We start from the raw sequence: 16,816 nt of genomic DNA on the forward strand, positions 1-16,816 counted from the left end.
AGTTGTGTGCAAAAGTGCTTGCCCCCTTCCTGATTTCTTATTTCTAGCATGTTTGTCACACTTAAATGTTTCAGATTATCAAACAAATTTAAATATTCGACAAAGACAACCCAAGTTAACATAAAATGCAGTTTTTAAGTGATGATTTTACTTATTATGGGGAAAAAACTATCCAAACCTACATGGCCCCATGTGAAAAAGTAATTGCCTCCTTGTAAAATCATCAGGTCACTGTGGTTAGTCACATATTTTGGAAAATGTTACTTGCCACACCAAGGCCTAAATACTGCCAGACCTATTGAATCAAGAGATGACTTAAATAGAATCTGTCAGACAAAGTGAAGTCGGCAAAAAGATCCCAAAAAAGGAAGACATCATGCTGCGATCTAAAGCAATTCAGGAACAAATGACAAACTAAGTAATTGACATCTATCGATCTGGAAAAGGTCTTTGGGACTCCAGAGAACCACGGTGAGGGCCATTATTCACAAATGGAGAAAACATGGAACAGTGGGCAACCTTCCCATGAGTAGCCAGCCGACAAGAATTACCCCAATAGCGCAGCAACGACTCATGTAAGAGGTCATAAAAGAACCCAGAACAACATCTAAAGAACTGCAGGCCTCACTTGCCTCAGTTAGGGTCAGTGTTCATGACTCCACCATAAGAAAGACACTGGGCAAAAATGAGTTCCAAGACAAAAACCACTGTTGGGCAAAAAGAACATTAAGGTTTGTCTCAATTTTGCCAAAAAAACATCTTGATGACCCCGAAGACTTTTGGGAAAATACTCTATGGACTGACGAGACAAAGGTTGAAGGTGTGTGTTCCACTACATCTGGCGTAAAAGTAACACCACATTTCAGAAAAAGAGTCAAATATGGTGGCGGTAGTGTGATGATGTGGGGCTGTTTTGCTGCTTCAGGACCTGGAAGACTTGCTATGATAAATGGAACCATGAATTCTGCTGTCTACCTGAAGGAGAATGTGCGGCCATCTGTTTGTGACCTCAGGCGGAAGCGAACTTGGGGTCTGCAGCAGGACAATGATCCGAAGCACACCAGCAAGTCCACCTCTGAATGGCTAAAGAAAAACAGAATGAAGTCTTTGGAGTGGCCTTGTCAAAGTCCTGACCTGAATCCTATTAAGATGCCGTGGCATGGCCTCAAAAGGCGGTTCATGCCCGAAAACCCTCTAATGTGGCTGAATTACAACGATTCTGCAAAGATGAGTGGGCCAAAATTCCTCCACAGCGTTGTAAAAGACTCATTGCAAGTTATTGCAAACTCTTGATTGCAGTTGTTGCTGCAAACGCGGCCCAACCACTTATTAGGTTTAAGGGGCAAACACTTTTTCACACAGGGCCATGTAGGTTTAGAGTTTTTTTCCCTCCCTTAATAATAAAAACCTTCATTTAAAAAACGCATTGTGTTTACTTGTGATCATCATCATCATCCTCTGCTTATCCAGGGCCGGGTCGCGGGGGCAGCAGTTTCAGCATGGGACCCCAAACTTCCCTTTCCCAAGCCGCATTGACCAGCTCCGACTGAGGGATCCCGAGGCGTTCCCAGGCCAGAGTGGAGATGTAATCTCTCCACCTTGTCCTAGGTCCACCCCAAGGCCTCCTCCCAGCTGGACGTGCCTTATACACCTCCCTTGGGAGACGTCCAGGAGGCATCCTCACCAGATGCCCGAACCACCTCAACTGGCTCCTTTCTGGCTTTGACTAATATTTAAATTTGTTTGATGATCTGAAACATTTACGTGTGACAAACATGCTAAAAAATAAGAAATCAGGAAGGGGGCAAAGACTTTTGCACACAACTGTATATGTATATACTGTATATACATAGATAAATATATATGTATGTACATATATGTATATATCCATGTTTTCTCTATGGGCTTTGGTGTGGGAGAGTGGTTTACATTAGTTTTGTAGACTGTAACATGGTAATTACATTCACACTTCTGTTTTTTCATTGACAGGACATTGTTGTCCATGTGAAGACTTCTTTGTACGTAGATTGTAATGCAGATTAGACAGTAACAAAAAAGCTTTGACCTGTGAACAAACTGAACCTGAGACAATAAAACCGTGTGAACTGTCAGCACAGTCGGTGTTATCAGCACATTACTGCTGTAGATAATGACTCTGTGTGTTGGGGGTTTAAAGGTGACACTCACTTCCTCTTGATATCACACAGACAGAGTAAAGGGCGAAGACGCGCTTTCTTTTGTTCAGTCTCTTCTTTCCTCAGATTGTGATGGAGAACCGTTTGGGTAAAAAATGCCAAGTCAGCAAGTTATGCATTGTTTTTGGGGTCTTAGCCCTGGTCGCCGTGGCAACAATTGTCACGTTGTGGACTGTTGCCCTGACAGGAGGAGATGCCAACGGTGGCGATGATGTCACAGCTCCTTGGGACAGGTAACGCTGAAACCAGCCAACATATACCGAAAAAAAAGTTTTTTAATCTCAGATTATCTGCAAAAGTGTTTCTCTACGACTCCAGGTGAAGGCGTTAAAAGTCATGTGACAGAAGAAATCACAGTGATCAATATTCAGTTATTTTCCTGTATTCACAGGAGGGAAGTAAAGTTTACTCAGTTTATTACAACTCATCTTTTGTATCTTCATTATTTTATTTTATCGTTGTTTTCTGTCTTTGTTGTTTCTGTGTGTCGTTGATTGATTATTGATCAGCTTCATTGTTTCACATCTACTGCACTGTATAATGTTATAATGACAGGTCAGGTTTTCTTTAAACCAAAACTCATAGAGAAAATCAGTGATTTTAACTTCACACACAGGAGTTGCTGATCCACTGCTGCCTCCATCACGTTCTAATGTCTTATTTTGTCACTTCAGTGTTTGAAATCCCAACTTCAGATTGACCTCAGTGACACAAAGTGACCACACGAGGCAGCAGAGGACCAGCAGCTCCTGTGTCCCCGCAGCTAAAATCACTGATTTTCTCTATGAGGTTTGGTGTGAGAGAGTTTACAGACGCCTACAAAAGATGCTACAAGATGTCCTCATGTCTTCATGTCCTCATGTCTTCATGTCTTCATGTCCTCATGTCTTCATATCTTATTGACTGTTGTTTGTCCCGCTCAGGTTCCGTCTCTCATCTGCACTGGTCCCGGATCATTACAGCGTCACCTTGTGGCCTCGTCTGAGCCACGACACCAACACTGGTCTCTACGTGTTTACAGGTGATCGTTGATCTGAATTTAAACTTTACGGTAAAATGTTTGTTTTTATTCAACCAAAGAATCAAGCCGATGTAAGGACATCAAACTAAAAGCAGTAAAAATACACTCACGCTGTGTGGTTTTTCAGAAATTTCAAATTAAAAGTCCAACAATGGCATTTTTTATGGACAAAATTCTCAACATTGATTTGTTTGAAAAAGATTAAAGAATGTTTGTGTGTGTGTGTGTGTTTGTGTGCAGGACAATCCACTGTGGAGTTTGAGTGCGTGACAGAAACAGACGTGATCCTGATTCACTCCAACAAACTCAACTACACACACAGTCCCACAGTCACAGCTGCAGGTATGCACACACTCACTCACACACACATACACACTCACACACACACACACACTCACACATGTTCGACATTCATGACATGAGGGGACATTGCATTGACTTACATTCATTTCCTGGAGACTTACTCTAACCATAACCACAATTACTACTGGCCTAATCCTAATCCTAACCCTAATCTCAATCTCAGCCTAACCTTAAAACATACCTTCACCTTAAAATGTAGTAATTTACGTTATGGGGACTTGCTTTTTGTCCCCACAAGGAAGACAAGTCCCCATAATGTGACTGTGTAAACAGGTTTAGGTCCCCACAACATTAGTAATACCTGGACACAGCTGCAGGTACGCACACACACACACACACACACATTTTGAATATGTGTATGTTTTTCAGATTATCGGTGTGTTTGTCAGATTATTGGTTTGTGTGTGTGTCAGATTATTGATTTGTTTGTCAGATTATTGGTTTGTGTGTGTCAGATTATTGATTTGTATGTCAAATTATTGATTTGTGTGTCATATTATTGGTTTGTATGTGTCAGATTATCGATTTGTATGTCAGATTATTGGTTTGTGTGTGTCAGTTTATTGATTTGTTTGTCAAACACAAGGACATTTCAGATGGAAAGGGTAGGGACAACACTTCTTGCTTCTGATCGGACTGACTTTTTGGAAGACGTACTAAACTACGACTTTTGTGAGACTTTTTGGAAGACGTACTAAACTATGACTTTTTGGACAACGTACTTAACTATGCCTTTGCATGACTTTTTGGACGACGTACTAAACTATGACTTTTGTGTGACTTTTGTGACACTGTACTAAACTATGAATTTTGTTTGACTTTTTGGACGACATACTAAACTATGACTTTTGTGTGACTTTTTGGACGACATACTAAACTATGACTTTTCTAAACTATGCCTTTGCATGACTTTTTGGACGAAGTACTAAAGTGCTAAAGTCACATTTGTGTGACTTTTGTGTGACTTTTTGGACGACATACTAAACTATGACTTTTGTGTGACTTTTTGGACGACGTACTAAACTATGGCTTTTGTGTGACTTTTTGGACGCCGTACTAAACTATGACTTTTTTGTGACTTTTTAGACAACATACTAAACTATGACTTTTGTGTGACTTTTTAGACGCCGTACTAAACTATGACTTTTTTGTGACTTTTTAGACAACATACTAAACTATGACTGTACTGTGTTAAATAAATCCCACCATTAAACACCTCGTTTTTGACATTAGAGACTAAATTCTTTTAAAATGTTGGTTGGACGTGAACAAAGTCCTTCATTGTCCACATGTCCAGGTGGTGGCGCTGTCCCTGGGATTAAGTCATGGTGGTTGCAGCCTCAGACTCAGTATCTGGTTGTGGAACTGGACCATAAACTCAGTGAAGGTCAGACGTATCAGCTGTATACAGAGTTCACTGGTGAACTGGCCGACGACCTGGCCGGTTTTTACAGGAGTGAATATGAAGAAGGCGGAGTCAGGAAGTAAGTCCTGATTGTTTTGATTGGTTGAGCTCATTTAAAACTCTAACTGAAAATGAATGGCCCGCAGGATTGTCGCCACCTCTCAGATGCATCCGACTCACGCCAGGAAAACCTTCCCTTGTTTCGACGAGCCGGCGATGAAAGCCGTTTTCTACATCACTGTGATTCATCCGCCAGGAACCGTGGCGCTGTCCAATGGAAGAGAAACAGGTTGTGTACAAAGTACTTTAAAGTGATACTTGAGTAAAAGTACAAGTATGTGACCAGAAAATGTCACTTTTTTTATAGTATTACTAAAGTAAACGTCTTCAAGTTTATGACCTTTACTGTAAGTAAGTATCAAAAGTCATTTTCTGATATAAAATCTACTTAAGTTTTAGAAGTGAAGAGTTAGGATTGAGTCATGGTAGGTCAGAGGTAGGGCCAGTTGTCTTTTAACTGGAGGGTTGTGGGTTCCATATTAGCAGCTCTTCTTCTTCTTCTGGTTTTATGTGGTAGTAACGAGTAACAGAGAGAGTTAGAGGCAATGTAGTGGAGTAAAAGTATATAATATATAGAATAATATCGAGTATTTGTAATTTGTTACATTACGTCAGTGTGGAGGTAACACAGAGAAAAAACATCTTTGCTCTTTGAGTAATCGATATGATTGAAAATAGATACTTTTCATCAGACTGCTTCTGGATTTTGGATTTTCAGACATTTCTGCGCATTTAAACATAAACATTTATAATCTGTTTTTTCTTTTTCGCAGAAATTGCTAACATCACGATCGACGGAGAAGCCGTGACTCAGACAAAGTTTGAACCGACCAAGAAAATGTCCACTTACCTTCTGGCCATTGTCGTCTGCGACTTCGCCAGCGTTAGCGGCGCAGACGGAGACACGTTGGTAAACATCCACACGTCAAACTGACCGCTGTGGTTCTGCGCAAACATGACTCACATCAAAGTTCACTGTTGTTTGGTCAGATTCGGATCTGGGCTCGCAGGACGGCCATCGAGCAGGGTCAGGGAAACTACGCCCTCAATGTGACTGGACCAGTACTGCACTTCTTCCAGTCCTACTATAACTTCTCGTATCCACTCAATAAATCAGGTGGGTGTGGTTTAAGTTGAGTAACTTTTATTAGTTTTATGAGATTACAACGACTCTCACGCAGGTGAGTTCAGGCACCGTCTACAGTGTGGAGCATAGAGGGAGGCGGGGTTTACCTGACAAAGACCAGTGTGGAGCACAGTGGGAGGCGGGGTTTACCTGACAAAGACCAGTGTGGAGCAAAGAGGAGTTTACTAAAGTAAAACTAAAACTATTATAACCATGGTCAGCACCTGACTTCAGTTTGTCCAGTTTTGAGGGGATGAGTGTGTTCACAGATTTTCACTTTCACTGCGGTCGACAGATCAAATCGCTCTTCCTGATTTCTACTTTGGTGCGATGGAGAACTGGGGTTTGGTGACTTACAGAGAAAGCAATCTTCTCTACGACCCTTTGACCTCGTCGTCCAGGAACAAAGAGTCCACTGCCACCATCATCGCTCATGAACTGGCTCACATGGTAACCTGACACCACACTCAGGTTCTCTTCTTCTCACACTCTACCTGTCACTGATCTACGTGTCATGTGCGACGCAGTGGTTTGGAAACCTGGTGACTCTGCGCTGGTGGAACGAGGTGTGGCTGAATGAGGGCTTCGCCACATACGTGTCGTACCTGGGGGCGGATCACGCCGAGCCTGCGTGGAACGTGGTACAGACAGGACTCTACCAAACCTCACATGAACCAACAAATGCTTCATGTCACTCATACATTTCTGTGTCCTCCAGAAAGACCTAATGGTTCTGGACGACGTCCACAGAGTGTTCGCGGTCGATGCCTTGACCTCGTCTCACCCCCTGTCGTCTGAAGAAGACGACATTGTCCTCCCAGAGCAGATCAGTGAACAGTTTGACGTTGTCTCGTACAGCAAAGTACGCACACTCTGTTAGCATTTTGCTCATTAATATTTTATTTATTTACTTAAAAGTTGAACTTTGTTTTTCCTCAGCAGCAGGGGGCGCTCATGTGTCGTCACACTGACTTTATGCTTGTGTCTCTTCATCAGGGAGCAGCTGTATTGAGGATGTTGTCTGATTTTCTCTCAGAGCCAGTTTTTGTCCAGGGACTCAGTGTACGTTTGTTTACCACCATCATCACCACCATCATCATGTTTTTGTTTTTTAATAATCATTGTTGTCCTTTCCGTGTGTCTGCAGACGTACCTCAGTCACTTTGCCTACAGTAACACAGTCGGGAATGATTTATGGCGTCATCTGCAAACAGTGAGATGGAGGATTTATTTCATTATGTTTTCAAAAAATCTCACCATTAAGATCATTCACAGTTTTTACATCTACAGCAAGAAACAGCTTCAGCTCAAAGACATGAAAGACATGGCACATGAAACAAGAAAGACATGCAACATGAAAGACATAAAACATGAAAGACAAGAAACATGAAAAGAGTGAGACACAAAACACATGAAATATGAGAGACACGAAACACATGAGACATGAAAGACACGAAACACATGAAACATGAAAGACACGAAACATGAAAGACATGAAAAAAGTGAAAGACACGAAACACATGAAACATGAAAGACATGAAGCATGAAAGACATAAAACATGAAAGACATGAAAGACAAGAAACATGAAAAGAGACACAAAACACATGAAACATGAGAGACACGAAACACATGAAAGACACGAAACACATGAAAAAAGTGAAAGACACGAAACACATGAAACATGAAAGACATGAAACGCAGGAGCCACAGAATATTCTGCATAAACTCACTCACTCACTCAGTTAGTCAGTCAGTCAGACACTCATTCACTCACTCACTCACTCAGACACTCACTCACTAATTTAATCACTTACTCACTCTATCAACAGGCGGCGAAAGCCAACAACGTTTCACTCCCTCATCCAGTTGATGACATCATGAACCGTTGGGTGCTCCAGATGGGTTTTCCTGTGGTTACCATAGATACCAGCACAGGAAATGTCTCTCAGACGTACTTCCTGCTGGATCCAGAGCCAAACATCACAGTGTCATCACCGTACAAGTACACAACACCACACGACAAAACATGACATGACAAAACCACACAGGGGAGGGAGGGGGGGAGTGAGTGTGAGAGAGTGAATGTGAGAGCGTGAATGTGAGAGAGTGAGTGTGAGAGAGTGAGTGAGTGAGCATGAGCGGGTGAGTGTGAGTGCACCACAGGAATTCCCGCAGCAGTCCAGGTCTATAGCAGCGTAACTAAGAAGGTCCAGGTTTCCTCTTCTTTTTTTCTTTCAACCTTCACAAACGTTCACGTCCTTCCTCCAGGTACGAGTGGCTGATTCCAGTTCGCTGGATGACATCTGACGAGGTCCAGAGCGACATCTGGTGGCTGATGGAGAAACATGGTAAAAACAAAGAAACCTCTGCTGTAATTCAATCCAGTCAACATCTGCTTAAATGTCGGATTCAGCTTTAATCCTGAAGCTCACAATCTTATGGAACTTTTCCACGACACAGTTCCAGCACAACTCGTGTTTCCTCTTCTCCATCAGTAACAGAACCTGGTACCTGGTACCTGGTTTTTATAGTTCCTGCTCTGACCAGGTTCAGCTGAGCCGATACTAACATGTGACGTCAACACACTGCAGGTCACTGATTGGTCAGAGAGTGTTGTCTGAAGAGTCAACAATGTGATGATTCACTTTCACCCAAAACAACCGCTTTACAAGCCACTAGTTTGCGTTTGTGTCGTGGAGAAAACCATGCTGTGCTGACTCCGCCCATGTTGAGGAGGAGCTATGACGTCATGGAAAACTATGTGACTGCAACTGAATCGAGTCGAGTCAGAACTATGTGATAGAAGAGTCATTAGTTCTTCAGGTGTATGTTTTACTTCCTGTTTGTTTGCTGTTCACTCACTCACTCACTCTCTCAATCTCTCACTCACTCACTCATGTCAGCTGTGAACCTGCAGATGAGGAGTGGTGGGTCGTGGGTTCTGGCCAACGTCAATGTGACTGGATTTTATCGAGTGAACTATGACCTCGGTAACTGGGAGAGACTCATTGCTCAGCTTCAGTCTGATCATCAGGTAAATAAATAAAAACTGGACACAGTGTCTTTAGAACATGAAACTCAGCTTTAAACTTCTTGTTCTCAGGTTGTTCCGGTTCTAAACAGAGCTCAGCTCGTGGATGATGCTTTCAACCTGGCCAGGTGTGTATACAAGTATATACTCTGTACATATATATATATATATATATAGATATAAATAAGATTTCATTTAGAACAGACGTAAACTTGACGTCCTCTGTGTTGGACTGTTTGCAGAGCTCAGCTGGTGTCCACCACCCTCGCTCTGAGGACGACCTCCTACCTGCAGGGGGAGACAGAGTACATACCCTGGCAGTCTGCACTAAATAATCTGCACTATTACGACCTCATGTTGGATCGAACTGAAGTCTATCAACCCATGCAGGTAAGACATGATGAGACAATGACAGGTCCCAAATTAGGATCACGGATTGAGACGTTTGTGTTTGTTATGCCCCAGTCTAGGGGGCCTAGGACATAACGTGATAAGGCCCCATCTTCCCCAAGTCCCAAGTGACCACAAACGATTTTTAGTTTTATATTCCAAAAAAAAGAATTAGTTATTTTGGATGACTGAGGTCTAGGCTTCAGGGTGAACTAAGGCCAAAATAATAAACAAAAAAGGTCCCTGTCTAGAAAACAATAAACCTTACCTAAGCAACCTTAACCAACCCTAAACCAAAACCAGGAACTTACCTCCCTAACTACTTAAACAGGAGAAAACGCTGTAACAAAAATGGCAGTCCACCCCTACTATTTGCACAACTACTAAACTATACAAAAACACTAACCTACTGTCTAAGTGTGGCCGGTTGGGAGAAGAGGAGGATGAGGAAGTGTGTGTCGCCATCTGCCATGCTCCTTTTTTGCCTCCCGTCGTCCACCATATTGGCTCCTTTTGTATCAGGTGGTGATCAAGTGCAGCCAATCCAGCGGCAGGGCCCAGAACCAGTCCACCAATCCTGGCACGGCTAGGACACACAGCAATTTACCTAGGAGATTGAGGACAGAAAAAACACAGCGCACACACAGCACTTCGACTGCAACATAACGACGACAGTCGTAACAGTGTTTTATTTCATTTCCATGTCACGATCACAGATTGAGACGTTTGCGTTTTATTTCCTCGTCACGATCACAGATTGAGACGTTTGCGTTTTATTTCCTCGTCACGATCACAGATTGAGATGTTTGATGGCGTCTGTCTCTGATTCTCAGGAATACATGAAGACGCTGGTGACTCCACTTTTCTTCTACTTCAAGAAGGAAACATGGAACTGGACTGTTGTTCCAGACAGACTCACTGACCAGTGCGTACACTTCACCCCACACTGCCCACAGCACGTGAATTGCTTTTTATCGATCACAGATTGAGGCGTTTTACATTTGAGACGTTTGCGTTTTATTTCCTCGTCACGATCACAGATTGAGATGTTTGATGGCGTCTGTCTCTGATTCTCAGGAATACATGAAGACGCTGGTGACTCCACTTTTCTTCTACTTCAAGAAGGAAACATGGAACTGGACTGTTGTTCCAGACAGACTCACTGACCAGTGCGTACACTTCACCCCACACTGCCCACAGCACGTGAATTGCTTTTTATAAAATGCACATTTGAATGTGTGAGTGATTTCTGTGAAAATGTCAGAAAGCATCATGATCTTAAATACTAAACAAATCACATTAACTTTACAGTTTTACTGTGTATGAAAACGCTGTTACTGCCACCATGTGGCCAGTTGTATTCAGGTGGAAAGTTTCCGACTCATAAAATGGTGGCGCCCCCCTGTGTCTTCATTCCTTGACATTATGTTTATGTTAAAAACAGGAAGCTGGTGTCTCACATAAAAACTTCAAGAGTTTTCAAGTTTCACATGAAGAAAGTACGAGTGACACTTTTCCATCACACAGTTCTGACTCACTCAGTTCAGTTTCAGTTCCGAGTGACTTAATTAGTTTAGATGAGTTGACAGAATGGTTCAGTCCATCAGAATATTAATGATTCTTAAAAGAGGCAAAGAGGATGGTTGTGTGGATTTCATCCATACGGAGTAGGAAGGCCAAATAAAGTCGCAATTTTACAAGAATAAAGTCATAATATTATGAGATTCTTTTTTTTTATCATTATCTACTGAAGTGAAAAACCAGTGACGGTGTTGAAGATGGTGCCGTCTCTAAATCCTCCAGACTCCGCTGTGAAAACACATCTGATCAATGTTTGCTCCATGTTTAAGTCTTTTTAACGCTGAGCTACAGTTGGACATTGTTGACTCTTCGGTGACGACGCTCTCTGACCAATCAGTGACCTGCAGTGTGTTGACGTCACATGTTTGTATCGGCTCAGCTGACCCCCGTCAGAGCAGGTACCAGGTTCTGTCACTGATGGAGATCAGGAAACACGAGTTGTGCTCGAACTGTGTCGTGGAAAAGCTGAATCCTACATTGAAACACATGCTGACAGTTTGGTTTGTCAGCTGATGCAGTGAAGCGGCGTCCGCTGCAGGACACACTCAAGCTTCTTATCGTGTTCGGATGTATTTGCAGGTACAACCAGGTGAACGCCATCAACCTGGCGTGCAGGACCGGAGTCACAGAATGTCAGAACCTGACCACCACGTGGTTCAAACAGTGGATGGAAAGTCCTCTAAACAATCCGTGAGTTTATTTATCTGATGATTTCTACATCAGGGATCTGACCGATGGTGGGCGGGGCCTGGACTTTACAGTTTACATGATGTCAGGTCTGTACATAGACAACATCATGGAGAGCAGAGAAACACAACAACTCACTCAATGAACAAACACTAGGGGGCAGTGGAGAGGGAGAAGTCTCCCTTTGAATAGAAGAAGAAATCTCTGACAGAACCAGAACCCGAACCAGACTCACAGATGTGCAGCATCTGCCTCGACCGGTTGGGGTGAAAGGGAAAAATGGGGAAAAAAGAGACCAGGAGCAGATACACAACAACTATATCAACGTATATGTTTATACAACTATGATGTCATTGTTTATGTTAGTGATGACATGTTTATACAACTATGACGTCATTTATATTGATATCACTTTAATTAGAACATCATCATCATCATCATCATCATAATAGCCTCCAAACTGGATGGCTATTAGAGTGAATAGTGTGAGAGAGTGAGTGAATGTGAGAGAGGGAGTGAGTGTGAGAGAGTGAATGTGAGAGAGTGAATGTGAGAGGGTGAGGGTGAGTGGTGTAGGTGAGTGTAAGTGATAATGTGAGAGAGTGAGTGTGAGAGAGTGAATGAGTGAGAGAGTGAGAGGAGGAGGGTGAGTGAGTGTGAGAGAGTGAAGTGGTGAGTGAGTGTGAGAGGGGTGAGTGAGAGGGGTGAGTGTAGAGAGAGTGAGTGTGAGAGATGTGAGTGAGTGTGGAGTGTGTGAGTGAGTGAGTGAATGTGAGTGAGTGAGTGAGTGAGTGTGAGAGAGTGAATGTGAGAGAGTGTGATAGAGTGAATGTGAGAGAGTGTGATAGAGTGAATGTGAGAGAGTGTGAGTGTGACGGTGTGACATCAGCTTCTCAGGACTGTGATTCCTAAACAGTTGAATAACGTTCAGCTGTGGAAAGTGAACGTTCTCACTGAACATTTTCAGCCAGAAAATGTAAATAAATGCAGTTTTAAATCTGAATTCAGGAGAAATTTACAACTCAACAAAAACTAATGAAGAATCCAAACTATTCAAACTGGTGTCTGGTATTACTTGGTGACCTTTGTCAGAGCTTGAGCTAAAATCATCACCGTGACTTGATTAGCTCACAGCTGTGTTGACTCATTTCTGAAAACAAAGCAATCCTAAGTTTGCTGGGTTGTAAATGAATCTCTGTATCAGCACTGTCACAGAAACACAAACAGATACTGAAACTGAGTGTTGACCTCCTCAGAATCGATGCTAACCTGCGCTCAGCGGTTTACTGCAGCGCCGTGGCGGCCGGTGACGAGGTGGAGTGGGAGTTCGGCTGGTCGCAGTTCAAAAATGCCACGGTGGCGAGCGAGGCGAGCAAACTCATGTCTGCTCTCGCCTGCACCGACAACAAACAGCTGCTGCAAAGGTTCGTACCTCAGAACCTAAAACCAAAGCTGTGAGGTCAGACTTATTTGGGGCGTGGTTCTAAACGGGCACACACGTTACACTTGACAGGTTTGACTTCTTTCACTCAGTCAATGTCAAAGATTCTAATTTCTTTTCTGCTTCTCAGGTATCTGTCGTACACCTTAAATCCAACTATGATCCGTAAGCAGGACGCCACGTCTGTCATCACGTCTGTGGCCAGCAACAGAGCGGGACAGAGCGTGGCCTGGGACTTTGTCAGGGACAAGTGGGAATTCATGTTCACACAGTGAGTACCAGTGAAAGAAGAGGAAGTCTTAAAGGGGACATATTATGCAAAATCAACTTTTGAACCATTTCAATACTTATATTTGGGACTCTGGAGGCCCTACCAGTCGCCAAAGTGTGGAAAAACAATACTCAGTCATGTTTTCGTGGTCCCCCTTAGTGTAAGTATAGGTGATAAAACGCTCGATGTTGAATTCCCTGCGCTTATGGCGTCAGCATGCGCATTTCACCGCGAATGTTACCGCCCCACCAGTAAGTTTACTTCTTGAGCTCCACCTTAGCTCCACCTTGTCCCTGCGAGAGTGCAGGCGAGGGAGGAAGAGCGGTATTATGTCAACGCAGAGGGACAAGTGTGCTGTTGGTGGCTGCACAGTGGAGCACAGTGTTTTACAGAGGATTTTATATATGAAGCTAATGTGCCGGATAAAGTCAGCAAACGTGTGCTCGTGTGTTCGCACCACTTCACATCAGACTGCGACCAGCGGTCGCCGTATTTAGTCAGCGACGTACAAACACACACATTGTTAAGAAAAGATCACACAGAGCTCGTAACTGACCATTCTGACACGTCCTAATTAAACATATTTGTTCAGTACGTCCTCCATGACCGGAGCACACACTCAGTCTGATACAATCACATAAAGCAGCTGTTTATGCAGCTCGCCGCTGATGATCAGCGGTGGCATTCAGCGGTGCTGCACTCTCTGTGCAGCGGTGCTACACTCTCTGTGTCACCGCTGCTCGCCTGCGGCGAGCTGCCTAAACTGCCCGGAGCACCGGGGCTGGTCAGTGGTGGCGATCAGCGGTGCTGCACTCTCTGTGAAAATCAGTTAGGGGCATAGGGACAGCACCGCTGATCGCCAGCTCGCCGGAGCACCGGGGCTGGTGGTAGGGAGGTCTCCGGAGCACAGTCTCCGGTCTGATACAGCAACATGCAGTTTATTCAGCTCGCCGCGTGCCGCTGGCGATCAGCAGTGTTTTTAACTGATTTACAGTTGGACAGTGTTCGGCTCGATCTTTATGTAGGACGTCTCTTCCTGTGACGGCACTCTCGCTGTTTTCTGCGCCCGCTGACATGTTGATATTGTCAGAGAACTAGTGGAGGGAGGGGGAGACGAATAGAGCTGTAAAGCACTGTAAAGAGGACAAATCAGAAACCCCCTGGAAGAAGTGGGTGTGTGTTTGCCTGTGTCTCATTTGCATATAAAGGGACCATGCACGAAAACCGAGCGTTCTGAAAGGGGCGGGCTTAGCAGGGTTATTGAACTGCTATGATTCTTCATCCTTATGGTATTTTGACCAAAGCACGTCACTGACATGTTCATTAGGACACCAGGGAACTATTTTAATGGGGGAAATATGGTATAATATGTCTCCTTTAAAGGTAGAAGAACAGTTTGAGCAGGCCAAGCCCCTTTCTTCAGACTTCCCCCCGAAGCTCCGCCTCCAGAGCGCGGGAATGCATGTCTGTCTTGAACCAGCAGCTTATCAGCCAATCAGAAGATAGTATTTCTTGTTGCCAGGTAAAGTCTGAAAAAGGATTTATTATAATATAATAATTAATAAGCTCTGGCACTGTCTTCTGCACGTGTGCGATTAATCCACAAAGACGTTTTTAATTAATGAACGCGTTCATGATGATTGACAGCAGTGATTTCTCTGATAATCATTAACTGGTCACAATCCAGGTGTGAAGAGGATTTTAAGGGTTAGTTAAGGGTTTTTTAAATGGTGGTTGTCGGAGTAAGAGCTGCTGGTGCTGTGAGCGCCCCCTGCTGGCTCCTCACGTGTCTCACACTCTCGGTACGCGAAAAGATGTCTCTGCTGCCTCGTGTGGTCACTTTGTGTCACTGAGGTCAATCTGAACGTTGGATTTCAAACACTGAATTGACAAAATAAGACATTAGGACTCAGTGATGGAGGCAGCAGTGTGTGTGTGTGTGTGTGTGTGTGAGATGTTAAAATCACTGGTTTTCTCTGTGGACTTTGGTTTGAGAGAGTGAGTGCTTTACAAACCTGAACTGTCCCGTTAAGTGGTCGCTGCCTGCTCTCTGTCGTGTGTCAGGTACGGCGTGGGCTCTTTTTCCTTCGCCTCCATCATCAGTGGAGTCACGGCCAGGTTCTCCACAGCTGCTGAACTTCAACAGGTGAGCAGTCCTTTCCGTCCTAACTCAAAATGTCCAGCCGTTGTCTCACCTCGTTTCCCATGATTCCCTCTGCTCAGCTGGAGGCCTTTGTGCAGGAACACGGCGCTACTGGCTTTGGCTCCGCCTCTCTGGCTGTGGAGCAGGCGCTGGAGACAACCAGAGCGAACATCAAGTGGCTGCAGAAGAACAAACAGGAGATCCTGGACTGGTTCAGCAGTCAGACCGGACACTGGTCCACCAACACCAACACAAGACTGAGCAGGAAGTGACAGGTGTGACCACACCCACCCGCACGCTGATGTATCACTTTGTGCTCAGGTGTTTTGACGGATATCTTAGATGAGAACACGTCACTTTCCTGTCACCATGACGACCACCACCAATTCTGAGTATAACAGAAACGGTGAAAAAAAATACAGACTCAAAACTCGACTGCTGTAAAACCAAAAAGCTACAATGTTGATTTTTCTACATCAAGAATAAAAAGCAGGTTTTACTTTGTTTTCAAACATTGTTTGAAAGGATGAAAACTGTGAGTCATGACAACTCCCGGCCACTGGGTGGCGTCTGTTCACTTTGATGGAGTCAGACTAAAAGCAAACTTTTTTGTTCCGCTGTTTGAAAACATTAAAACACACGTCGGCATGTGTCTGTTCACGTGTTTTTGACTTTTTATTCACAACAAAGCTGAAAATGACTTTTAGGTTCTCCACAGGAACAGGAAGTCTTTTCAGGATTCTGATGCAAGAAGTTGAACAGAGAAAGGCATGATGGGAGTAACACAGTCGTGTTTACTGTGACATTTAAGCATTTGATAGAATACGTTTGAAAATAAACGCAATAAATAAATCACTAAAACCTGTTTTGTCGTAATATGTAAAAAATGTCACGTTTGCTGTGCTCGCACGCAGCTGTGACGTCACTCTGGGCTTTTTATGGCCGTTTTATGTCCTGTGTCCATGTCTCCGGGTGTCCTGTGGACACTTTTACAGACACGTACATTTTCACTGGTCACTGGTCGTCCAATTAACTGTCACGATTACACTGAACGTTAGAGACGATGGAAACAAGACAGAAGCCAAACAGTGGCAGTGTCTC

The 16,816-nt window shown here is 43.8% G+C and overlaps 1 protein-coding gene across 1 annotated transcript; it reads left to right on the forward strand.

Annotated features, from left to right (window-relative positions):
- The first annotated feature begins 2,171 nt into the window (after window positions 1-2,171).
- On the forward strand, window positions 2,172-16,607 carry LOC122775363 (aminopeptidase Ey-like). The gene is made up of 23 exons (XM_044035186.1): window positions 2,172-2,428; window positions 3,119-3,216; window positions 3,457-3,558; window positions 4,877-5,063; window positions 5,131-5,273; window positions 5,818-5,954; window positions 6,035-6,161; window positions 6,466-6,620; window positions 6,698-6,811; window positions 6,889-7,032; window positions 7,167-7,232; window positions 7,318-7,383; window positions 8,001-8,173; window positions 8,440-8,519; window positions 9,075-9,205; window positions 9,275-9,330; window positions 9,445-9,592; window positions 10,426-10,517; window positions 11,753-11,863; window positions 13,117-13,284; window positions 13,432-13,572; window positions 15,637-15,718; window positions 15,796-16,607. The coding sequence occupies exons 1-23, from the start codon at window positions 2,268-2,270 to the stop codon at window positions 15,985-15,987; spliced, it is 2,874 nt and encodes a 957-aa protein (XP_043891121.1). The 5' UTR covers window positions 2,172-2,267; the 3' UTR covers window positions 15,988-16,607.
- The last annotated feature ends 209 nt before the right edge of the window (window positions 16,608-16,816 follow it).

This window comes from Solea senegalensis, linkage group LG10 (genome assembly GCF_019176455.1).
Source record: "Solea senegalensis isolate Sse05_10M linkage group LG10, IFAPA_SoseM_1, whole genome shotgun sequence".
Taxonomy (NCBI): domain Eukaryota; kingdom Metazoa; phylum Chordata; class Actinopteri; order Pleuronectiformes; family Soleidae; genus Solea; species Solea senegalensis.

Coding starts and splice junctions, on each gene's coding strand:
- LOC122775363 (XM_044035186.1), top strand. CDS start 2,268: ATGGAGAACCGTTTGGGTAAAAAATGCCAAGTCAGCAAGTTATGCATT. Junction 9,331..9,444: donor GATGCTTTCAACCTGGCCAG/GTGTGTATACAA, acceptor GACTGTTTGCAG/AGCTCAGCTGGTGTCCACCA. Junction 13,573..15,636: donor TGGGAATTCATGTTCACACA/GTGAGTACCAGT, acceptor GTCGTGTGTCAG/GTACGGCGTGGGCTCTTTTT.